Genomic DNA, 26,814 nt, shown 5'->3' on the forward strand with positions numbered 1-26,814 from the left:
AATGCACATGAGAGCAAAAGGAACAGACTGCAGAGCACAGAGACGGGATTGTGTTGAGGCATAGATCAGAGGAAGGCTAAAAGAAATTGGCATTTTCAAATGATGTTTTAGCGGCAAAGACTCTTCCTAGAGTTGGTTATCTGGGGGGGGGGGGGTGAAGGGCCTTGTTAAGAGTAGTGATCAACCCAATGGGCCCTCAAGTTAAGCTCCACAGATTTCCTGTGTGGAGAAACTCCCTGAAGGAGGACAACCAGTACTAAGCTTCACGTCTGGCGGACACCAGACACCGCTCGCCACCTGCACAGCACCATCCCATCTGTGAAGCATGGTGGCAGCAGCTGCTGGGTTTGTTGGTCTGTTCTGACTTGGGAGAGACATGAGTGTCCACCACCAACCTGACAGAGCTGGAGGAGACCGGCAGAAAAAAACTCATCACAGAAGATCAGAGGCTGTAATCGCCGCCTAAGGCACTTCGATTAAGAATTAAGTGTCCAATGTCAGTGTCATTTCTCCTTTTGCCTTTTGAAATAAAATTGCAAAGTAAAAGTTTTCCTCATCTTTATGGGAATTTTAGGTATCCTGACACTTGCTTTAGACATATTTATTTTGTTACGACTTGTAATGTCCCCAGCCTGACCCTAGGTGTCGCCGCTCCCTCTGCGGATTTCCCACTGGGGCTCCTGCGCCATATTGGCAGTCTCCTCCATCTCCGCAGACGTCGAGCATGCACGTCTCTACCCGGTTACTGAGGAGATCTGTGTAAATACTCCCAGCTTGCTGCGAGCCACACGGCATCACCATGGATGCCGTCAAATCCTTCAACAATGAGGTGGGTGTGAAATGATTGCACATGGCCGGAACTGTGGATGTTTAATTTTACCTCTCATTGTAGCTCGCCGGCTAATGTTAGCATCCAAAAAGGGGAGAGGAGAGGGGGGTGGTGGTGGTTGTGGGGGAGTTTCGGACAAGGCCGCCATCTGTGCACAACAACACGGCCTTAACGATCAAATGAATCGGTGTCTGGTTCGGGTTCGCTGTGAATAAACCCCGTTTTATAGCCACCCCCCCACACACACACCATGCTAGCTTGTTAGTTCACGAGCGACTACTTTCAACAGTGTGGCGCTAGGCTAACTGTAATTAGCAAGATAGCTACAAGTTAGCAAAACCGCCTTAGTTGCTGCGTGCTAACTTGACGAGTTAGCTGGCCAATGTGGAAGCGGAGGGGGAAATGCCCTACTAGCTGCCATTTCCCCAAACATGTATTCGTCACAATGATTGAATTAATGTTACATATCTGATGTACAGTATGGAAATATATTGTGCTAACCTAGCATGTCCTGGCTGCTAGGTTAGCCGCTAGCTATCACAGCTAGTAGCGCAACCATCATTTGTCTGCAGTGACATTAAAGTCTGTCTAAATGATGGTGAAGTCCGTGTCAGTGCTGGACTCCACAGCCTCTCACAGACAACACGGGACTAATTCAGATTTCCTTCCACCATAGAAAGCACTGAATAAATCAGTTATTTTTGTTTTAAGAAATCAGTTAATCTAAGGTAGACACATACCCACTACATCATCTCATCCTGATGATCTGAGACAATAATGGAGGCTGCTTTGGACCACAGCATCTCACTTGTTCCCCGAATGAACGTCCATGTTAAACCTTTAGTAGTTTCATTGTCTGACCAAAGATGTCCTCTCTTGTCTCCATCTTTTCAGCTGTACTCGCTCAACGAGTACAAGCCGCCCATCTCCAAGGCCAAGATGACTCAGATCACCAAGTCGGGAATCAAAGCTATAAAAGTAAGTATGTAGTTTTATAGGATGAGGCAGGTAGCAGGCAATAAAGACCTGGTCATGAAAGGGAACTCTTCTAAAAAATAAATCAAAAATAGAGAGATGGAGGGTCGTAGGTCTGTCCATGGTTTGTTTTTAAAGAAATTGCGCTATGTTAGGAAACTGAAGGCCAGATGTGGAGTATTGACTTATTTCCCAGCACAGATATTTAGTGAAGAGTTTCTTATGTTAATTTGAGTAAAAATAATAATACTAGTAGTGGATAAGTTGTCATTGAAATGGTGAATGTGTGGCTAATAACAGTCTAAATTCAAACTGAAATAAGTGAATCACTAATGTGGGCTGATGTCAGTTACACAACACTCAAATCATGGTACCAGTGGCTGTATTGCCCACATTAGCCGGTGAGTGGGTCCATCACTGAGCCACATCAGCTCAGATAAGCTCATCTTCACAACCTGTATCGTATAGGACTTTTTTAAGATCCCAAGTGATTCCTTATGTACCATTTCTATTTATAAATAATTTTATTTCATTTCTGAAAAAAAGGCAGATAAGTACCATTTTGTACAATCGATCTAAATCCTTCAACTGCAGTTTAATCAGTACCTCAGTGACTATTTGTGGAAAAGTTCAGATGTTTGTGATAAAGGAAATTATGGATTCATTATTTTCAATTGCCCGGATAAGTCATGGCTCTGATACAGTAGACTGAAAACTTCAACTGAAATACATCCTGTGTAGACTGATAGTCTTGTCTCACAGCAGTCATAAGCAGTGACTGCATTTGTACTAATACAGTCGACCCACAATCATCGGTTTATGAATGAAAGTTGTGCTTTAGTGTGTATTTTAGATTTTTCCCATCAATAACGGATGCTCGTTAACCTTGAACCGATCAGCAACATAAAATGTTACCAATATTTTTTAAACTCACAATGGGTTACTATTAACTTTTGCAAAGATCAACATAAACAATAAAACCTCAGGATTCACACATCAGACTCCTGCAGTGCATCTGTGAAATAAGTAAAACAGAATTAATTATACCAATAGGGCTGCACAGTAGTGTTCCCCATTAATAGCACCCTGCACAGTTTCATGATGATCCAAAAGTTATTTTACTCTACTCGTTGTGGCTTAAAACATCTTAACTTGGAGCTCAGTTCTGTTGTTTCATTGTAGAGCTATGTGCAGTGCTCTTTGCCCGCTGTCACTAGCTCACGCTCCCACAAACCCACTGACCGGCTGTCACAAGCAGCAACGAGATCCGTCCCGCCGCCTCCATCAAAACACCCATGTAGTTCTGACCATTCTGGACTGGCAGTGTGTTATGCATCAGAGCTCAATGTTGCACTTTAACCTTGGAAATCATAGTGTTCAACCCCCAAGTGATGACGTTAGACTGGTGCACGGTCTATTAACTGTGCGACCCACATTATATGCTCAGATGGCACTGATGTCCAGGAGTAGCAGAGATAGCGCCAGCCCTGAGAAGATAGAAATAAAGTTTAAATGATAGTATTGATCTGTCAAATTACTTAATTGTTAATTGCATCCATAGTCTGGGTATTGGAAAAGGTTTCAAAGATCTTCAAAATACAAATCAAATTGTAAATCCTTTGTCTAGTTTCCTGTATTTTATACTTTTTGTAAAACCTCTGTGACATGAAACTGTGAAAATCTTTTAAAGTTTGACGTAAAGGTTTCTTTAGTGACCTGGTAGACTGTCTACAATTTCAAAAGCTGCTAGAAAATCCTAGAGGAAACACTGTTGTGGACAGTATCTGGTTGATACTGTCCAGCATCAGGAAAGCTGTTGAGACGTTTACAGATATAGCCTGCGTGTATAGTTTGGATTTACCTGCAGTTTGCTCTTCTCAGATGCGTTCATAAAATCATCAATTCCTCATTACCGAAGCGAGAGGTGGTGCAGAGGCAGGAAGTGACTTAACTTTCGTTGCGTAGATCATGTGATTTTTTGAGAACCAATGGTGTCGGCTCTTATCGCCACAAACTCGCCTCAAACTCCCTCGAAGTCTTCCTCCACGTTTTCACTCGGAAATGTTTTCTTTTTGTTTGTTCCTCTCACTTGGACTTTTGCGTCAACACATGCACCTCCTCCCGAGAAAATACGGTCAACGTCTGCACTTAACACTCGATAAAATACTTTCGTATTTTTTTTATTGATCAAATGTAAAAGTCTTTATTTAATAAATTTAAATTCTATAGTTTGTGCATCAGTAATTTGAGCATTTACCTTGTATTTTATCAAAATCTAGATAATACTGTTAACCATGATAGTTATGTATGCAGTATTTTCTAGCACATGGCAATTTCAAGTCAATTCAATATCTCAGAAGACCTGCATTGTTCTCGGCTTTTAATGTTATCCTGAGCTGCAATATAAAAAAGTAATAGTTAAATCTGGCTCAATTTTACATAGTTTCAGAGATCTCATTTTAAGAGATTAATTTCATGTCTATTTTGCCAGAAAGACCTGTTGTGTGAATGTGTCTCCAGTGTATCAAACTAGTGGCTGGTTTCCTTCACTGCGCTCCTATTTGAAGTCCTCAGAGAAAAATGCTGATCAGCAATCACTGGCCTAGTCTCTATTTGTACATCTTTGCTTTTGTTTCATTAATCCCAAAATTACCAGGTGCATTTTCTCTGCGATGATTGAGGCAAAGAGTGGAGATATTTTAACCAATTATATTTTGATCTACTATGAATGTTTATATTCCATGAGAATTCATTCAAGATTAAAAGGCTTGTACACATACATCGAGGACACCAGCCCTTATTGAAAATGTGTTACCGTGTCTTGTTTGTACTCTTGTTTCTATAGGAACTACTGTGCTTTTGGTGTTGCTGTGCCTTATGCCAACTGAGAATAACACCTGTTTCCCCTTCCCTCAGCAGCTCTCCCAGCTCCCCCAAAGCACTGAAAGTGAAGCAGGAGGATGGGGTGGAGAGAGTTACAGAGAGATAAGAGAATCCCTAACCAGCTTAGGTAGGAGTATGGGTTGTTTCACAAGGAAGATGGAAAAAGACCAAAATTATTTAAGCTTCATTTGCTCCAACACACTCTGAGAGAAGCACAGCTTGTTCTGCTGCCACTGTGGACTCTCTCTCTGGTTGCCATGGGGTGGTCAATGTAGGTTTTGTGGCTTTGCTCGTGTTTTAGGTTGAGGGTGCAGCCCTGTTCATCTTCGTCTTGAATTGTCAGAACATGTTTCTGAATATGAATTTGTTTTGTACTGACGGAGCTTGATCACTTGGAAAATGGACAAGTTTAAATTGGTTTATAAAATCTTGACCTTGGTAATGAATAGCGATATTCTTGTGCTGCTTCGATACCAAATACACATTTCAATAATTCGTTGTCAACTCAACAGGCATCCTATGTTCTCACGCAAATGCACACACACATTACAGTTGCTTTTCAGGTTAGGCTTGACATGTCTAAGATGGATATTATTTTTATGGTGTTCTTTATAAAATGCAGTTGCAGAATCTTTTGAGTATTACTCATGTTTTAAGAGTAAACAACTTTCAGTATCACATTAAGATGGTAATCTCGTACATCCCTCTGGGAAACCCTGAATGTTTGTTTTGACAGAAGAGCAGTGATTCATGTCTTCTGCACATGCGCTGTGTTTGGTTGCTGGTACATGCAGTGTAGCGTAAAAAGACCTGGAGGATTTAAGTCTGTGATCTCAGTTTTGGTATTTAAGATGCAGGTATGGATTTCAATATCAAATGTCGCTTTTGAAGGCAGCTAAAGGACACGTTTTATATGAGTGGGGTTGAATCCAAGATGCTTCCACACATTACCTCTCAGGAAGCTCTGTACCATTATCTATTCAGCTGATGCCAGCGAGTGTCCTGTTGGAGTGTCCTCCCTCCCCACTCCTTTGCTGGCCTGTGCTCACTTTGCACTAAACAAAAAACAACAAACACTAAAAATGTATTAGGAACCGTCCAGTACTTGAAGTTTGCTTTGTGTGTCTTTAGAGCTGGGCAATATGACGTGAAATCTATTTCATGATTATTTTATACTTTTAGCTCGATTACGCCTCCTCGCGATCATGATCTGACCCCCCGCATGAGACGCGTTACTCCGCACCAGTCAACAAGTGACTCTGCTCTATTCTATACACTCACACGTAGTACTGATCTTTATAACAAACTCCTGAATTCATATTTATGTCCCTGGACGAAAGAACTTCTCTACCGTCTGCATGTGTGAGTGTCTGCTCCTCTCTGTCGCTCTTCACACAAACCGACCATCACATTTATGGAGTTATTAATCGCTGATGTCGATCATGTATCCTGGTCCTTCTGGCTGTGTGCATCTCGTAAACTCTTGTGTTGTGTTTGGCATTTGGTCTACGTGCGCACAAAATGTTCAGCCGTTCTTTTTTCACAATTTGATAAAATACGTGTCTCATAAACCCCTGAGCAAATCAAACAAACACAAAGTAAGAACTGTATGTATTGGTGTTTATTGTTGAAGTGTAAAGTGAATGCAGGTCGGCGGGGGAGTGAGGAGGGAGAACATGCGGCAGGGAACGTAGCGGAAACCCGACAATTGATAAATGCACGCATCAGGGAAAATATTAACCAACATGAGCGAATTAAGGTCGATTACAGGTTATAAATGGTCCATTTCAGATGAATTTAGGCCCTGCTTATCAAGGAAAACATAAATATGAATTCACAAGGTTACTATGAAGATCAGCTTCGAGTGTGAGTCAGTAGAAAAGGGCAGAATCAAGAAATGCACTTGAAGGCAGGGGTGATGACGGGGGGGGGGCAGGGGGCACTCTGATACAGGAAAGTTGTTCAGACCAGGACTATTCTTGGTGGTGGTGAGATTGTGTAGAATATTCTTGTTTCTTTCTGTCTGCGGTGTTTCCACACGCAGGCCTGCATACAACTTTTGTTTCTGGACTTTTACATTATGGGAAAATGTTAAACAGTCAATATAAGTTATTGAACTGAGGACATTATATGAACCTGGGGTTTTGGGGAATCATTTTGTTTGTATTTGTATTGTTTGGTTCGGTGTGTTGTAGTTGCCTCCCGACTATTGTTATCATTATGCAGTGGAGGTGGGACAAGTGATCGTTTTCTTCAATACAAGCTGATATTTGCAGGATATCTGTGTCTATTTAGTAAATCTACATTGTGTTCATATTTTATTTGGATATAGAGCAAACTTGCAGCATCCATACACAGATGTGTATGGATGCCCGTTCCCTTTTATATATTATGTGTGCTATATTTCACCTAGGTCTTTTTTTAGTGAGTTGAAAGAATTGCAGTGTCCTGGGCTTTTATTTGCTTAAGTGGCTGTGGTTTCATTGGAAGAAATACTGTTATCATAGACCAGAAATCTCATGAAGCAGCTCCAGTGCAGGCACGCAGTCAGTGTGGCCCGATTGTAATAGGTTACCATATTATAAGCAGTAGAGGTGGAGTGTATTTTTCATCCGGGTGTGAGTCTCTAAATTGGAGAAGAAAATTCCTTTGGGTGGTTGATGGGTATGAATCAAGCATACGTGCGGATTAGGATGATTTCAGAGGTGTTCGAAAGATCTCTCTGTAACTGCAGATCATAGAGACAGTTTATTCTTACAAAATCAGATATCGTCGTATCGCACACCCCTACTCTGGACAGGGAACTTAGCACAATTTAGAATAAACAAAGCTATTCAGAGACTTAACAGAGCTCAACTGAAGAAAGAGCAAGGATTGTATTAGACCTTTATCTCCTCTTTTTTCCTCAAGTTTATTTTATGAGATTGCGGAACAAAGCTTTCCTTTGTTGTGATGTGTGATCAATTTGGTAACAGTCATTCGCTAGTCTACATGTGATGTCTGTGACTAGTCTGTAGAATGTTAGCTCTATATATAGTAGAATGAGTAAAAAGCAGTAAAGCCTGACATCATATTAACATTTGTTTTATTTACAGCTGCTTTTTTTGATCTCTGATTCATGAAGGACATTCTGATGGGCCTGCAAAATTCTACAGTAGTGTTATCAATTGAGCTAACAGAAGTGATGTGGTCTATCTCCCTCATCTGTGTTATGCAATTTGATGGCAAAAAATGTAAAGGCTTGCGACTCATAAGGATTATATATTCAAAGAGCAATTAGTGATGATTGATAAGGAATTCTTGGTTCCCTCCGTGGGTAAACAGGCAAGTCGTCTCACTGATGACAGCTCACAGTAAACATCAGTCCATGTTAGGAAGTCAAAGGACGTCCCTCCACACACTATCCCACTTATTTTAGCTGATTTGACAGTTATTGTCTTTTAAGACGAACAGACTCTCCTGTTAGTGAGGCCAGACCCAATCATTTCTAAAACTTTTACTAACGGACATTTCCACTTTATAGCAGGCAAATCATGGGCACGACTGAAGTCAGTGAGTTTACGTTCAAACTGATTCAGATATTAACTTGACAAATTTAGGATTTAATACAACATATTCAGTATGGATATCATATTTATGGTGTTCTTTATAAAATACAGTTGCGGAATCTTTGAGCATATTAGTCATCTTTTAAGAGTAAACCACTTTCTGTGAATGTTGCCTTCTTCCAAATAAGCCATTCTCCGATTAAGACATGTTGAAAATGTACTGCATAGTCAAAATATTAATCTCAATTGCTGATCTGCAGTTCGCAACATAGGTCTGTTGCTTGTTTTGTTCTCAACAATATTAGAGAGTTTGAATGGCTGGCCTAGACCTAGATCCCCAACCAGAAGGAGAAGTGCACTAGTATTTTATCAGATGAAGGACTATGATATTAACAGCTTTATGTGGATGCATAATAATACTGCAATTTAAATGAAGTGATTGAATTGATGAAAGAGTTTCTTTTTTAATAATTTAACAATTATTTAAACATTGGGAAAGGTAAACGTATTTCAAAATGTTTTAACAACTTGACTACCAATAATTAAAATAATGGTTAAATTGGAAAGGACCTAGTCGTTGGAGGGGCTCCTTAAGGGAATCTTAACCTGCATTCAGACATGCACTGAAAGCAAACGTCAGAGTGAAAAGCTCCTGCCTTACTGAGGACTTTATCCACCTGACCTCCTAGTATAAAGTCCGTAGAAATTCGGGAGAGGTTTATGTGTGAACACAGCAGAGGATCCTCGCTGGATTCACCAAGTTGATGAAGCTTCTAACACGCGACAGACGCAAAAATAAAAGTACGAAGGGAAAACAAATCTTTCACTATCTCCAGGTTACAAAGCGTCTCCAGAAATGTAGAAGATGTCAAGAGAGTTTATGGTGAAAGGAGTTGACAATTGTGTCAGGGTTCTGTAAACAAAATCACATGATCTATGTAGTGGAGTTAATGTCACTTCCTGCCTCTGTTTGCTGCACCTGGCTGCTCCACTTCTAGTCTGAATAATGCAGAGGATTTGTTGCTGTTGTGAACTTGTCGGTGCAGAGAACCTCCGACAGTGTTGTGCGTTTGTGAAAAGCAGACTTTGGGTAAACTCCGTAGCCAATTCTGTGGAGTTTACCTGGAGATCATGTCTGAAAACAGCTTTAGTGGGATATTGTTTTTCTTTATCCGTTTTCCAGCAGTTTACTCGAAAAGCAACTTCACCTTCTTGTACAATTATGTATTACAGACATCTGCAGCTAACATATAATTCCAGATTCAGATATCTACAATTTAATTCTGACTATTCAAGTTCACGATTACACCAGTCGCAGAAGTTCAAACTTAATTTAAGGCATCATAAATTGAAGCTCCTTAAATGTTTTGTGAAATCCAATTAAAGATATAATATATCTATAATGTGTGCAATCACACACGAATAACAAAAGTAGTTTGAATTTTACTATGTAATTACAGATGTTTAAAAGTTGAGTAATTAAATCGAAAAATAAGTTGTATATATATATATATATATCAGTAAAAGTCAAAAGGAATTCGTAAATATTGCAAAGTAAATTTTGGATCGGCAAACTTGGTTAAGAACAGTTAAAAGGAATGTCTGTATCTGTCTCTCAAACACTCTCTCTCAGTAGAGAATCTGCACTGAGCTGAATTCATGTCTGTATTCACACAAAACGTAGTATTGCAACATCTTCCAGATTGTTTTTGTGCCTCAGAACATAACCGCTGTGAAAAAATCAGAAAAGTATGTTTTGTGTTTTTGTTACACTGCCTTGTGTCTTTTTTCGTCGCTCCCTCTCTTCATTCAGCCTATAGGTCTCTTGATTATCTCCTCTCTCTCATTTAGTCGGATGTGACAGTCTTTAAAAGTGTGTGAACATGTTATGTTTACACCTCAAGACTAGGGCTGCGACAACTTTTCAATTTAATTGATTACTGAATAAGTTTCAAAATATTTTAAATCAATTAGTCAGGTCTGTTATACTGCACAAGTCCTCAAAAGCGTGTGAACACTTTACATTAAAGCCTTCATTGCCATTATCACTGCAGTATGAACCTTGTTGTTTACGATCCTCAAGTAAACCGAGAGACAAATATTTCTCTTCAGGTTCGTACTGTGAAGTGCTGCTGTTCCATTTGAAATCAGCTTCACCTAGTTTGCAGCTCACGGTCTCTGATGGCTTAGATGTAAATTGTTGTCACGCGACTGGTGTCTATGTTGTGTCTTAGTGGTGCTAAGTGTGTCCACCATTTTCAAACATTTACTCCTGAGAGGAGACAGCGTCTTCACATGAGGTAAACAATGTAACAGGCTTTGTGAGCCTACCTGCTAAGGTACTCTGGTATATCATGCTTTCAATTGTACCCATTCTATTTCTGCTTGAACCAAAAGAGACAACAGTTTAGGGAAAAAATTCAAATTCTATGAGATGGTTACAAAAACTACAGTACAAAAACTATAGTCATTTTTTACTTATTTTGCAAAACATACTGTAGAATTTATGCTTTTTTTTTTGGTTTGTTAGATTTTCTAGTTCACACCAACAGAAGTGGGTGTTTCCTTTTCTTGCGGTATAACCATATTTATATTAACACGTAATAGACATTTATCATCAAATACAAAAATATTGGTATGACCCTGTTCCCTGAGAGGAAGTTCTGCAGATTCCCCAAAAATATTAACACAATTTTTTTTTTTTTGGTAAATAAAGCTAGTGAAGCTTTTGTCTTTAAAAAAAAAAAAGCTCCTTGTTTCTTCCACAGAATTCACTGCTTTTCTTATCCATTCTGTGATTTGGTGTGTGTATATACACTTAATGTCGCCATGAAATGTAATAATTTCCTAGTTTTAACCTGGTGTCTCTGTTTCAATTTTTTATTCATGGCTTATTTACCTAATATTTGTTCAAAAAAACCAACTAGATCATAGTAGTTTACATTTTCTCTTCTAAAACGGTTTCAAATATTTGATGATTCACAGGCATTTACTAATTTAGCATCCAGCTATAATCCAATGTTGGCTTCTCCACATATATACATACATATATATACATATACATATATTCTCACCTTCAGCCAGTTGGATGCACCCTGCCTATAATTACAGTACACAGACACAGCAGCTTAATTTGCTTTTCTTTGGTTTAAACAGTCTGCAGCTTACCCAGGAAAGAAAAGTATGTTTTGTGTTTTTGTTACACTGCTTTGTGTCTGTTTTATCTAAACTGGGTTGTGATCTTTGTCATACTTAGAAATCAATTATCATTAATTGCTATTAAATCTATTGAGACTGCTAATTGATTTCAAAGCTCAAACTGTACAAATTGGTTTTAAGAGCAATATACACACAGACACACCTTAAAGTACAAGTTCAATAGAGGGCCTTCTTTTTGACACTACTTCTTCTCTGTGGTAGTGTGCTCGAACAGCTAAACACTACACCAACCTCCTGAGTAATTTGAAACAAAAAAAAAAGAATCCCACAATGACGTTTTAGAATATTCTGACCATTAGCAACATGATAAATATGATTGCACCCATATCAATCAGATGGCTAGTTTTAACTCATTAAACCCTCGTTAATCATTAATCCATGTTTGATATTTCTGTTAGCTGTGTGAGGTCCAGTCTGCTAGTTTAGATATTCTGGGCATCAACAGATAAAGTAGGAGGTTGGCAGTTGACAACTGTGCATTTCTCCACTTGTGTGTCATGTACTTGCTTGTTTTTCTGACCTTGTGAAAGTCTTGTGGCAGAGGTGGCAATGAAAAAGTTGAAATCGTTCAGTCTCCCGTTGTGTTTTTAAAAGTGTGTGCTACACTGAACTGCAGCGCGCACAGTCTCAGAGAAGGAAAATATTTATATATTATCATATACAGTTGTCTAAATCAGAAATGGACTTAACGAGAGAAAATTGGCCTGATGTATTAGGTTAAGTCTCTGTCCCTCATCCCCAGATTAGACTGGGTTGGCTTTTCAAATCACCTTAAGCCAGTGATGTACTCTTTTTAATAAGATCACATGTCACAACATTGTGAAATCTCAGTTATCAAGCCATGAAGTTTCTTCGTGCAAATACTGTTTGTTTTGAATATGATGTGGTAATTGGCTTGCTGGGGCCACTCGTACATACTGGTACAACATAAAGAAAACATCGGTCATCTATTAAGTATGTGTTCCAAGCCTTAGATCTTTGATATGACTGGCTGCATTTCAGGCTATAGGAGTGCTGCTGCTTACTCATTTCAACGATAACCGGCTTATATTGTTTTGACACAAACACATTTCATATTTTAAATTTGTAATCACTGGATGGCTTTTTGTACACAGTGTGAAATGGCATAAAAAGTGAGATGTTATCGTTTTACCTATGTTGTGTTATCCCCGGCATGTAATTCTCAGTAGGTTGTGATCACTGTCTGTTGGTCCATCTGTAACCATGTAATTTCTGGAGCAGAGCTTTGAAAACAATCAGGAATGTTTTTATGCAGCTTCACAACATGTTTATTCTGTAGTAAAGGATTCTCTTTGATGTTTTGAGTTTACTTGGGGATATGTTGGGTCCTAATGAATCTTGTTTTTTAATTGAAAGCTTATACAATACAAAATAGTCTGAGGGAGGTAATAGCAAACTAAATAGCTAGATTCTCTTTATAAACAGAGTTAATGTTTAATTTTATTAATGGTTTAATTAACTACAGTCCAATATTTGTACCTCTTGAAATTTCTCACTAATTTTGAGGTTTATTCAGGATCAGTCACCAGTGTTTTGTTTTCCTGAAGCATTTGCCAAGTTTATCCTTGAGTATGCATATTTACACAAGGAAAAACATTCTCAAAATACCAGTAACATTTTACTGTGCCTGCCATTTATTTCTCTGGAGTGACCATATTCCTCTATTTGCTACCTGATATAAAGAATCATAAACCATATCCAGTCTGTTGCTTGTACTTCGACTCCATCTACTGGATGAAGGAAGAAATTGAAAATATGTTCATAAATGTTGACCCACTTTACCGGACAGTTTAAACTGTGTGCACTAAAGATACAAATTTTTGTATTTGCTTGTATCCCGATTTATCTGCTGCAGCAATTGTGGTCTTTAAGGAAAAGTACTTTATTCCTCGGTAATGTTAAGAGAGTATAGTTTAAGCCTTTCGCTTTCAATGCCAGAGTCGAGACATTTGTCTCGATCGGGGCGAGACAAATGTGTGGCCTAGGTGGTAGAGTGGTGGTTCTTCAACAAGAAGGTTGCCGGTTCAAATCCCACTCTTCCCCATCTGCATGACGAAGTGTCCATGGCAAGATACTGAACCCCTAAATGGCCCCTCATAAATGTTGAGTGTAATAATTGTAAGTCGCTTTGGACAAAGGCGTCAGCCAAATGACATGTAATGTAATGTATTTGTAATCCCCCACTGAGGCATGAATTTCAGTACTGTGGTTCATCATCATGTATAGTTTATGATCCAACATGGCAGATTTATGGCTTCAGCAAGTCAAATAATGTGTGTATCCTCAGTGGTTTAAGCATCGCTTCTGATGGACTGTGCACAAAATGAATGTTAGTGTTGTCACTTGTCATTTGCATAAAGATAGAATTAAATAGCAGGGGCACAGACTTTAAACAGCAGTCAAGTTGGTGCTGTGGAAAACTTAAGCCTCATCTCTCCATCGATGAGCAATGGTTTCAATCAATCTTACAAAAAGTAGTTGTGCTGTTGATCTTGTTTAGACAGCCAGTGATGGGGAGATCGCTGGACTGGATTTATTGGTATCCACTGTACATGGTAGGAATTTACATTAAGTGAAGTCTTTCATAGTCTTTGGCTGGTTTTCCTTTTAATGTGTGTAGTTAGTAAATGGAGGCAGCAGTGCAATTTATATTTAGTAATCGAACAAATCATTCTTACTGTGGTAATGGTTAAAATACATTTAAAGAACTGTACACTCTTGAGTCTGCACAAGTTTATAGATTAAATCGGAGGTTTTCATCCTCCAGGTCGTTGAAAACAGCTCAATAGTATTCCACTTAAACTACTCTTTTTTTTTTCTTTTTTTTTTTTTTCCCACAACAGTATACCACATTTTAAGTAGGTTATTATACTTTTCTACTGTTTTGGTAGGTGTATTATAGATGAGTTACCCAAACAGTCATAAATAATAAATACTTAGTGCCAGTTGCATCAGTTGCACTGGAACTTCCCAAAACGACAGCTGTCATGTAATAGCTACTCGCCCCTCTGCTGGCAGGTTGCCTTTTATTTTGTTACAGTCCTTTACAGCAACAGACCAAATGGACCGGGGACTCTAGCTAGGCTCTATCCTGAACAACATATGGAAAGTGATCGTTTGTGACGGGTGGTCTGGTCTTTAGTGACGTTTTATTGAATGGAGATCCCTTTATCGCCCTGTTTTTCTTAAAGCATACAGCTTGAATTTCTGAAGTGCGTCAGAATACAACATTTATTTGTTAGTTTGCCTGTTTTGCTTACATAGATATTAGTGAAATTGTTAATTCAAAAAATTCACCACTGATTAGTATGGAATCTCGACCCTTTTCTACAATTTACCTCCAACTTTAACTACTGTCATAATAACGGACACGTCCTTTCTGCGGTCGTCTAACGAGGAACCTTCGTTCTTGAGAGAATCAATCGATATTGCTGCTGTTTTCACTCTCTTGCACATTGTTTCATAAACCTGGCAGCCAGCAGACAACTCAAGTTTCATCACTTCTCCCTGGGTCTTCACTGTCAGGGCATGGTGGGGGTGTTTTGAGGGGTTGTAGAGAACAGTTGGTGGAGAAATGTTCGAACAAAAAAAGAGATGTTAAGAAGGAAATTCAGAACACAGCACATGGTTCATCTCTCCCATTTCTTTTGTGCTGCTGCTTTTTAAACGTCACCTATAATATTGGGGTAAATTTGGCTTTTTCCCAGAGATGTGGCAATTCAAGTAATTTAAAAATGTTTACGTCTCCTCTGCTTCTCTTTCAGTTCTACAAACACGTCGTCCAGAGTGTAGAAAAGTTCGTACAAAAGGTGAGTTATATTTAAAATCTTGAAAAAACTAACAACAAACCCAAGTGCCCTATATTCTTGCACATGATTTTTAAGGACATTTGGTCATACATTATGTGAATAGGTGTGATGATGATGCAAATATATTTAATTTGATTCTGTATTGTCATTATTTTCTAATCAGAGTTGCGTGTAATGGAATAGTAGCTACATTTAGTATTGCATTACATGTCCCTGACAGTAAAATCATAGATTGATTCACCTTTTTTATAATACTTTAATACCGGCTGTTTGTTTCTGTATCACAGTGCAAACCAGAATACAAGGTTCCGGGGCTGTACGTCATCGACTCCATCGTCAGGCAGTCACGACACCAGTTTGGCACGGAGAAGGATGTTTTTGCCCCACGCTTCAGCAAGAATATCATCCCTACGTTCCAGCACCTCTACCGCTGCCCTTCAGATGATAAGGTCAGGCAGATTTAATTGCTTCTGTGTTCCTCTCTGTGGCTTTTCATTTTTGTGGCTTGTCATTGTTTAATGAGTCAGTATTAGACATTAGATATATAGCCTGCATCCCTTGTACAGGAGCAGGTGATTTGATGAGTAGATCAGAGTTTGGCTATGGATTCATTAAATTGCATTTTTACTACAGTGGTTGCGTATTTACCACATTTACGTCACTTATTTATCTAATGTGTTTAAGTTTGTCTTTGTCCTTCCCTCAGGGTGTCTTTGACCTTGTCGACTTATCTCACATTTCACTGTTTTAATTTGTCGTTTGTGTTGTTGTTTCCCAGAGTAAAATTGTGCGAGTGCTCAACCTTTGGCAAAAGAATGCTGTCTTCAAGAGTGACATCATCCAGCCTCTATTGGACATGGCAGCAGGGATTGCGCCGCCAAGTGTCACCCCTGTCATGTCAAGCAGCGCTTCCGCGGTCAATAACGCTACACCAGGTCAGTCAGAGCACACATGCCCTGGGATGCTGTGGTCAGGTCATTCGTTTGACATCATGCTTTATATACAACGTCTGTTTCTCTGTGCATCCAGGCACCCCAGCTACCCCAGCAACCCCAGCCAACTTAGTCCAGGGTCTGCCAGACTGGGCCTCTCAGATTAACAACACAGACACTGTGGCTGCTGTGGCACAGATCCTACAGAGTCCCCAGGGACAACAGGTTAGTGTGCATGTCCACTCAGTGTCTTTGTAATTAAACTACTTAAGTTAAGGGTTTTAATTAAGGCTAAATAAGATCTTTGTCTCACACTCCATCCTCTAGCTTCTGAGTTGCCTTTGTTAGTGGTAAAATATTTCACACTGTAACATTCTGGTTTTATCACTTGTAGCTGCAGCAGTTGGTACAGAGTCTGCAGATGCAGCAACAGAAACCCCAGCCGTCCCTGCTGCAGGCCTTGGACGCCGGCCTAGTGGTGCAGTTGCAAGCTCTGACTGCACAACTCACTGCGGCGGCTACTGCCAACAGCCTCAACCCCCTGGAGCAGAGGGTCTCCTCCTTTAATAAAGTAAGGCTGGAGCAAACCGCTAATGATTTATTATGTCTAACAACATCTAAAGCCTCATTTAATTATGTTTTGTCTTCGCTGCAGAAACTTTTGGGTCCATTTGACTTTGGGAATGATTCTGAACGTGGCGAGGAATCTAAAAAGGACTCCTCATCATCTCAACTGTGAGTTCAGGGTGTTTTAACATTACTTTTTTTTTTGTCTATCATTAAAACTAACATCAGATTCATGCCCCTGCACTATTTCAACTACATCTGCCAAGTTTTAATATCTAATCGAGCTGCTGAACACTTCCAGACCTATGGTGTCCGAGCCGATGAACAGCTCCCTCTTCCACCAGTTGGCGGAGCAACTGCAACAACAGAACCTGGAGCAGTTTCAAAAGCAGCTTATGGAGCACCAGCAGAAGGTAGATCTCAAAGACACACACTCACCCGGCCTACTGCTTTTGGTTGTCAAGTTTCTCAAAGTTCATCATTCTGTGTTGTTGGCCTGGGCAATATGGCGAAACATTTTCTTACAATATTTTTCCTTTCATTTTGATCTATTAATACTTGGATGGTTATTATGCAGCGGCGGGACACTGCTAAATAAATTTACAAACGATTCTGTTCTGTCCACGTCCGCGTCCGCAATGCAAGAATCGAGAAATGTCTCCACCTCTAGTTTGTGGATGCTCAAATACAAATGATGCTGTATTTGACATTAAAGGTGACTTGGTGATAATATTGACATGAAAAGCTTACATTTTGAAAGACTGATTTCCCAGTTTGAGTATCTATTAACACCTACTCCAATGGCAGATACAAGTTCTCATTCTAACCCTCCAGAGTCAACAATAACACCACCGTGATTAAGTCATGTGATGGGTCTTTTGTGTCTTGGGTTCCAAAGTGTTTCAAAGTGAAAAATAAATTTTCCGGACATTTAAGCAATGTTGTGCAGAAAAAAGATACCAAAGATTGAAAAGGTAAACATTTTTAATTTGGTATACAAAAACGAAATCATAGGTATTCAAAAATAGCTCAGGACTCCTAAGGGCTTCGACCCAGATGCTCCACACAAAAGTCTTAAGTTGAGAAAATGGATCGGGTTCTCATCATTGTCAAACCAATTTTTTTTAGTTAATGTACAGAGACTCACCCATTTAGATACTTATTAATGTCCTGCACTTGTTCTTCTTCTAGGCCATGAGCATAGAAGGGCAGGATTCAATATTTGGGCAGGAGAACTCTGCTGCGACTGCTCAAAGCATCAGCCAGCAACAGCTTCCTGATTCCGAGAACAAGATGGACGACTCCATGGACAACCAACAGCAGGTGAGTGTAGCACGAGGACCTCACAAAGCAGTCTTTATTTAACTATTGGCCTTGATCTGATAATTACTGCTGTTTTCTGTGTTACTTTGCATTGTTGTGTAGAGATGTCCTGAAATATTATTTTTCTTTTTAAGGACATGGACATGGACCTGGACGAGGGCCCAGATGGAATGGAGGAGGAGAGCTTTGAGGCGGAGGAGAAGAAAGCTGTCACACGCTCCAGAACACGCTCAAGGTCACGCTCTAGGTCAGGCCCACTTATTTCCGAAATCTCATTTTGTAGTTGAATTTACTCAATGTGGCTTGAATATTAATGGAGAAAGAAGCCAAGATCCTTTAGTCTTGATAGAACAGAACTGATTGTGTTGCCCTGAAGGTCAGATGAGTCAGTATTGTTACATGATAACTGTTAAGAGCTGGGTTGATCCCGAGACTTGGCTTCTTTTGCGTCTTACCTCAGAAGACACTCTCACTTACCTGTTTTTCCACTCTATAGATACATAAGTGTTTTTATTGATCATTTTTTTATCAGGAGCAGATGTTGGCACCAAGATGGATTTTGTGAAGTTCTGTGTAATGTTAACTTGAAAGAATGTGCCTGACTGTATTTTCTAATGAAGAAGTGAGTTCGGGCAGGGATCATACCCATGCAAGCTTGTAGTATGAGCTTAATTTAGTCCTTTAATCACAAACTCTAGCCAGTAGCTCACAGTGTCGCATTTTTATAACTGGACAAATGTTAAATAACATGAGCTGGGAAAATGGTTGTCGATGCGCATAAATAGCTCATCTCTAGTTTTTACAATGATCATGTCAAAACAGTCACAGTCTGGGAAGTATCTCTAAAGGCTGGTGTCCCCTCTGTAGGTCTCCCAAGAGGAGGCGATCTAGGTCCCGCTCTGGCTCACGGAAACGTAAGCACCGCAAGCGGTCACGCTCACGCTCCAGAGATCGCAAGAGGAAGTCATCACGGTCTTACTCGGGCGAGCGACGTGCCCGGGAACGAGAGAAGGAGCGGCAGAAGAAAGGACTACCTCCCATAAGATCCAAGACACTAAGTGGTAAATGGAAGTCTTGGTTGATTTAAGTTTTTTGCCTCTTGCCAGTGGGTTTTATTACGAGTAATATTGTTTTATGCTCTTGCCTAGTTTGCAGCACAACTCTGTGGGTGGGCCAGGTGGACAAAAAGGCCACTCAGCAAGACCTCACCAATCTGTTTGAAGAATTTGGCCAGATTGAGTCTATAAATGTAAGTAGTCTTCTCCTGCTGCTGAGCCTCTAATTTAGTTACAGCATGTCAGCCAGTCTTTTTATCACCAGAATCTTACCATGAAAAATGGTAAACGAGCCACAGTCCTTCATCACCACATTGTGACCTTAAGCTGCTGTTGCTTTTCTACCTCTGTCCTCCATAGTTTTCATGTCTTTCAACTTTATTCATACTCTATCCGACTCCCTTTCTCATATACACATTTCTCATTAATCACACAGTCCTAGTCATTCCTTGTTACATGGTCAGGACGTTCCCTTCTCCTATTTAATGAAATCTGTGTGACTTTGCAGATGATCCCTCCCAGAGGCTGTGCCTACATCTGTATGGTCCACAGACAGGACGCATTCCGCGCCCGCCAGAAGCTCAGCACCGGCTCCTTTAAGATCGGCTCCAAGGTCATCAAGGTGCACATTACCTTTAGAATTTAATTTATTATATTCTCCTTCTCCTGGTGGTTTCCTCTAATGTAATTTCCCGTTGACCTTTTAATGCTGTATCCTTAGAGATGGTTTAAGCTTTCCAGGCACATGGACTCTTATATGCTCCCAGAAATTAAAAATGCTGTCTCCTGACCTTCATGTGTGTCTTATCCAGATTGCGTGGGCTCTGAACAAAGGGGTAAAGCAGGAGTACAAGCAGTTTTGGGACGTGGATCTGGGTGTCACCTACATACCCTGGGAGAAGGTGAAGCTGGATGATCTAGACGACTTTGCTGAAGGAGGAATCATTGACCAGGAGACCGTCAATGATGGTGAAAAGAAACACACAATAACATCTTCTAAGAAATACACTATAACATCTTCCTTTGAACAAATACGCAAACATTACGTCTGTTGACTCTGTAGCGGTGATTGTTTAAATGTAAATAGGACAGGCAGGTTTTGTACACAGTTGTTGGCATTTGATCACATAACTGGATTTGTTTTCTACCCATTTCCCTCAATTTGTTTTTGTTATGGTAATACACAAAAATCCTTTAAGTAATTCTATTGGGAACCCCCCACCTCGATAAGAAGATGAAGATGAAGATTTAGTGTGTAAGCTAGAGTTAAAGTCCCTCATCTAAAAATGTATCTTAAATAATTTGGCTGTTTCTGCAGAGTGGGAATCAGCCAAGAGTGCTGAGCCAGTGAAGGAAGTTACGAGTCAGCAAGTGAGCGCTGAGACGACCGCTGTATCGAACTCTCAGGCTGAGGCATACAACCAGCAGGTTACCATGATGCCAGTACAGGTACTGAAGAGCGTCCGTCTTAATCTGGGAAAAAAGTAAAGAGTACAGGGACAAACGCACCGAATTGATTCATGCAAACTTTCTTATAATATTATTATAATATTAAATGGAGTTACATTTGTGTTTCATTTGAATGTCGATCAAATTGCGTTGAAAATTAAATTGTCCATAAGGCATTTTGCCAGAATGTTTACTTCAGAGAGCAGGATGTATTGGTTAGGAGACGATGGCGCAGTCTGTGCTTTGTATTGTAACAGACCTGACTAATCAATGACTATTTTAATAATCTATTATTATCGATAAATTGTTGCAGCTCTACTTGCAACGTGTCTTAATGGAATCTTTGCCAGTTACTTTTACTATTTCACATGAACTAGCCATTACACTATTAACTCACAGGTGTCTTTTTTGTCACATGTCATCCAGCTGCCAGTTCCACAGGCGGTTCCCAGTCCTGTGGGTTTGGTACCCCCCAGCTTCCCAGTCCCCATGGGTATACCCCCTCCTGGTTATGGGCCGCCACCACCCTTCTTAAGAGCTGGCTTCAATGCTGCACAGCCTCCGCCAGGTAAATAGCACATCCTTATGCGTCATATGACGATTCAATCCAGAGAAATTTACAAGCTTACACCCGCCGTTCTGTTGTGCAGGTTTTATGCAGGCAGCACAGACCGCAGGCATGGCCTCAGCTAATTCTTGTAAGTATTTATGACGCACTAATACATGCTTATCGTTTTTGAAAATTGGCAAAGTGTCCATTCACATCAGTTGCCTGGAATGTATTATTTTTTTGATTCAATTTGATGTTTGTCCTTTAATCACCTACAGCTCTAGGGCAGCCTTCAGTGGCCACCGGCCAAGATGCTGTCAAGGAATCTCTGTTCGGCGCTATGATACCTCCAACCAGCTCCATTCCCGGCAGCTTCATGCCCTCAGCCCTCCCTGGAGCCGGTTTGTTCAATCCAATGGGAGTCCAAACTCAGGTCACCCATGAGAAAACGGCTCACTCTGCAGAGGGACTAGATGCTTCTGCAGAGCTCACACTTCAAGGTGAGGCACTACTGTGTTTTAAGTGAAAGATACATTCATTTCTTCTGGTGGACAGTATATCACATCTTGAAGAGTACCTTAGAGTCTTTATTAGGAGATGTAAAGGTAAATTATCTTTTAACACTTATTTTTGTCATTGTGTTTTGTCCCCAGGCATGCAAAATGCAGTCCGGAGTGGGATGGGTCTCCTTGGCATGCACCCTTCAGCTTCCCTCACACACCCACTGCATCAGTCTGGTCTCACAGGGCAGAGAATGCCCGGCCTGTTGCCTCTAGATGTGCGACCTAACCTCCTCCAGCCGGGGGTGGCAGCCCGCTTCCCACTCCTCCTGCAGCACGGCCCCACCCAGCAAGCCGTGGGCCTCCTCGAAAGTTCTCTCCAGGCTCAAGCTCGTGCCAGGGCTCCTTTCTCTCAGCTGGACCCCTTCAACAGGGCCCAAAATCTTGCCAATGAAAATGTATCCAAGACAGAAGAAAAGTCTTCCTCTAATGCTGATGAGGGCAAAGACCAGGACTATCGCTTCCCCCCTATGGAAAAGCAGAGCACGGGCCTGCTAAGGACCCCTCCACCAGACCATAGGGAGACCCTTGGAGGTGGAGCAGCAGGCGGAGCAGCAGGCAGACCTCCTTTGCTCCAGACCCCGGGGACTCAGCCTGCCAGAAGCAGCCTCCTGGGACGACTGCAGGCTCTCGCAGGCTTCACTCCTGATAACCGCTGGAGCCAGTCACGAGGGGACTTTGATGAACGAGATGCGATGCGAGGAGCCCCACAGGCTCCTGGCGGTCCAAAAGGCTTCCAGGAGGAGCGCCCCACACCTGGACAAAGTTTCCCCAGCCGCTTTGACAGCCGTCCTGGGGCAGCAGGAGGGACTGGGGCTCCTGCAAATGCTAGTGCTACTAGTGGGCCACAGGCCTGGAACCGAAGTGGTACCACTACAGCACCTTTTGATGGCGAATCACACCAAGACTTAGACGACCGAAGACGCCAGTGGGACAGGCAAAGAGACAGAGACGAAAGAGATTTTGATTTCAGGAGAGAGATGAATGGTTACCGCCACAGCCGAGAGAGAGAACACGACAGGGACAGGGACAGGGACAGGGAGAGGGACAGGGACAGGGAGAGGGACAGGGACAGGGAGAGGGAGAGAGACCGGGACCGTGACAAAGAGAAAGACCGTGAGAATCAACGTGAGCGTGAACGTGGGGGCTGGACACCTCTCCTTCCTCTTCCTACACCTCTGCTTCCAACTCCATCTCTTAATCCCAACCTGACCTTGAACCAAGGTAAACTACTGGCACCACTCAAGTTAAACCCCCAGCTTCAGCAACGATTCCAGTCTCCACTCCTGCCTCAAGCTCAGGGCAAGCCCCCCCTCATGGGTCTGAACCAGCCGCTCCCTCAGGTTCAGATCAAGACTCCCCCTCCATCCCAGAGCCAGGCAGACACGCCCGAGGGCCAGTCAGAAACACCAGCTTCGTCTGAGTCACCTCAGCCGCAGTCACCACCCTCAGCCCAATCCCCAGAACCATCACCTGATGATAATATAGGTCAGAGCCCCTTGACTGACGCTCCCATTCAGGCCAAGTCACCACCACAGTCCGAGACCCCTCCACTGTCAGAATCCGAATCTGAATCACCATCCCACACCACAGCCCAGTCCCCCTCCAAGACCACTGCTTCTCCAGGAATTGAGAGCCCAAACCAAGCCCTACCTTTGGGTGAGGCATCACCCCAGTACTCACCTGTGGCCTTCACACAAGCTGTCAGCCCCCCCGAAGAGCCGACCCACTCTGTGGAGGAGCAGGAAAGCCCACATAATATTGAGGAGGAAGAGGAGGAGGAGGAGGAAGGGGAGGAGTCACAAGACAGTGCCTCCTCAAGTCAACCCCAGTGGGTCAACGGACCTGTGATGGACAATATGGATGTGGCTGACCCCACACCCGAGGGTTCTCCTGAGCCCACTTCAGAGCCCGCCTCTGAGTCTGTGCACTCTGAAAGTGAAGCGGAGCAGCTTGCCTCTCCTAAGGACGTAGACAATGAACAGAGTGAGCCCATGGAGGAAGCTGCGAGTCAGCCAGTGGTAGACACTGTCACAGACACTGAGGGGACATAATCATCACTCAGTAGGTAAAAGATCATTTTGTAAAGTTGTCTCTTCTTCTCTGTACTCATGTCAGCAAACCACCACCACCACACAGGACATGACGAATACTGACTGATAACAAATGATTTTATCTCTCACAAATACCAGTGTACTTAAATAGAAGGCTCGTTAGCTGTTTTATTGATAGACATTTTCTTTGTATTTTATTTCAGTTTTTTTTTTTTTTTTTAGTTGTAATGCCACCCCACCACATTTTAATCAATTTAATCAAATTTTTACTGGATTTCATCAAAATGCCTGCCAAAATGTTTTAATTGTATATGGGGGAAAATAAGCTTTGACCTTCCTATGGAAGAGAGTAAGACATCCTGGCTGTTCAACAACGGATTGAAAACAGTTCAACACAACACTTGAAAGTGGCAGTTGCTGGCCCTGTTTCTGTCTCCTCTTATTTTAAAAATGCTGCAAAGTTTTCAGTGAATGCTTTTGTGGTGTCCTTCAATGCTTTCTGTTTCCAAGCAGAACAAATAGCCTCCGTGCAGTGAGGCCAGTACAGCTGGTCCTAATTGGGAAATAAATATTAACATTTTTAATATGAAATCAAGAAAATGTTGTATCCCCAGAATAAATGTCTGCCATTTGTTTCTAACTATCTCGTAAACACAAAACAGAAAATGATATGCCAGGGGGGAGAAAAAGAAAATGAACAGAGGGATGTTCTCATGTCAGGTGCATATTGTTTTAGTTTGAAATAAACATGCTTTGTCTGTTCTAAAACACATGCTTTAGGACTGTTTTCTGACCCAGGACCAGTGGAAAGTAGGACCGAGTGGTACACATTGTGTGCTGTCACTGCAGTTGATTTGACGTTCTCGCAACTCAAGTTGCTGCTGTACCATCCATCCACAGAGCACTTTGTTGGAAGCAACCGTGGGACGTGTAGTTTTTTAGTTTTCGGATAACATCAGCCTGTATGTTTCCTCCTAAGCTTTTGCTGGGTGACTGTTGAGGATGGGATTGTGCCTTTTTTTGAATGGATTTTGTCGTTTCATGATGCGACCCCAACACTACTGTGTGACGTACCCCAGACAGCGTACGACTCAGTTTCAGACAGCTCTGTGAACATAGCTCTCTGCACAGAATTGACTGTCCTACCGTTTGAATGGTAGCTGGGCAGTTTGTACAGCACTCACCTAGAGGAGGACAATATATATAAACTCCCATTGTTCCTGTGCATGCAGGCCTGTAGCCATGTTTTAACCTTCTTGTCTCTTGTTCATTTCATAATTGTAGTTATTTTTCTGTTGAGACATACTACTAGAAAACCCATAGTCTGCTGTTCTCTCAGACCAAATGTCTACCGGAGTTGTGATGTTGAATAAAAGTTGAAGGTGCATCATATTTTTCTTTACCGCTCTTATTGTCATGAATCACCAATTCAGGCCGATCGGATGAAGTTTGGCAAAGATGTCAACACTGCAGCGTCGAACTCGAGCAGGATTCAACTGCAATAACTAGTACTTCAACTAAACACATGTGAATCTAGTCCAATACAAATGCAAAACTAACTTCTCTTGTAAACAAAAACAGACAAATGGACAGGGAGAAAACTTCCTCTGCGAAGCTAAACATTTAGACTGTAGACTGACTTTTAGGTGCTTCTTAAAATTGACATCCAGCTACTATAAAGGGCAAAACAAATCATACCTGTATCCTAGGGTAAAAAAGCCTCCCGAGACCTGCCGCTCTGAATAAAGGTCAAACCACTAAAGTATTTATTTCACACCTAGCAATAAAGGTGTAGAGACTACAACCAAGTGCCCTCACCCTGAAGTAGCCAAGACCTTCTGCTGAATCTAATGAAAAGTGCATATTTCTCCCAGGAGACCGTTTTTATAAGTCTTATTAAAATTGAGGAAAATATAAAATGCGGCCACAGAACTGAAGGGGGGAGTAAACTGATGATGGAGATGTAGAAGAGGCGGGAAAGGATACTGTACATTATCCTCTGTCCCTCACCCCCCAAACACCACACACACACACACACACACTCACCCTGCAGTGCCAAAGACCTGGCTGCCACAGCTGCAGGAAGTGCACACTCAGCACACACCATGCAGCACCTCTCTCTGCTAACGTATGGCCCAGCAGACAAGCTGGGGGATTTGTTTAAACAATCACCTACATCCTGGTGTCGGTCCATGCCAATTCAGCGCTTCGTATTTTTAGCAGAGAAATCGGCGAGAGAGGAGCTGCACTGCCGCAGAATGCCTTCATCCCAATTACACCTGAGCTGAAACTGCTGATCCAAGCATTAACACACAGATTAAAGCCCAAAACATATAAATACACATCTCACAGGTCCAATCCGGATTAAGCATCTAGTGTTTTTTTTTTGTGGGGGTTTTGTCAGGGATAAATCGGAGAATAAAATATCCACTTGTGCGTCTTCTCCTATGACTCAGCCCATAAATTTCCAGTTCCCACCTGGCTCCCAGAGGCCCCGGGCAGCTGGCCGAGTCCAGCCCCCCCCCGCCCCCTGCTCCCACACAAAGATTTGACAGGCCGAGACTTTGAATCAACCACTATCTGCCCTGTAACAGACGAACGTGTTCACAGCAGTTGGCTGGGGCTCCTGTGGGAAGCAATAAAAATAAATCCTCTCTCTACAGAGGTCCAGCTTACCCCAGTTATTCATCTGTGGCAGAGTAAAGGCCATACAACAACAGGAAACACAAGAAGGTGAAATACATACATTTTTATGTTGGTTTCAAACAGGTTTAGTGAAATCTATTAGCAAATCATTTTCTGCTTTTTTCTTACTGCTAGCTTGACATCAAAGCCAACGTGTGCACAGACCTCACGGTGCTCCAGTGCTGAACCATTTGCACATAATTGTCAGCTTATACTCAATATCCAGCCCGTGCCCCCCCGTGGGAGCGCACTGAAGCAGGCCTGACCTTCAGCCAAAGATCACCTCAGCATGGGCAACTAATAAGAGCATCTAAACTGTAAAGGCATGGAGTAATTATACACTGGGAGTTAATCC

The 26,814-nt window shown here is 41.7% G+C and overlaps 1 protein-coding gene across 1 annotated transcript; it reads left to right on the forward strand.

Moving 5' to 3' along the window:
• Positions 1–674: 674 nt before the first annotated feature.
• On the forward strand, positions 675–25,166 carry scaf8 (SR-related CTD-associated factor 8). Its single transcript, XM_062397558.1, has 20 exons — positions 675–829; positions 1,724–1,807; positions 15,240–15,284; positions 15,572–15,733; positions 16,063–16,219; positions 16,314–16,441; positions 16,611–16,787; positions 16,872–16,951; positions 17,085–17,196; positions 17,975–18,106; positions 18,241–18,353; positions 18,974–19,167; positions 19,255–19,355; positions 19,670–19,783; positions 19,974–20,130; positions 20,480–20,610; positions 21,037–21,178; positions 21,261–21,308; positions 21,439–21,660; positions 21,814–25,166. Exons 1-20 carry the CDS (start codon positions 800–802, stop codon positions 23,772–23,774), a joined length of 4,290 nt encoding a protein of 1,429 aa, XP_062253542.1. The 5' UTR covers positions 675–799; the 3' UTR covers positions 23,775–25,166.
• Positions 25,167–26,814: the final 1,648 nt, after the last annotated feature.

This window comes from Platichthys flesus, chromosome 10 (genome assembly GCF_949316205.1).
Source record: "Platichthys flesus chromosome 10, fPlaFle2.1, whole genome shotgun sequence".
Taxonomy (NCBI): domain Eukaryota; kingdom Metazoa; phylum Chordata; class Actinopteri; order Pleuronectiformes; family Pleuronectidae; genus Platichthys; species Platichthys flesus.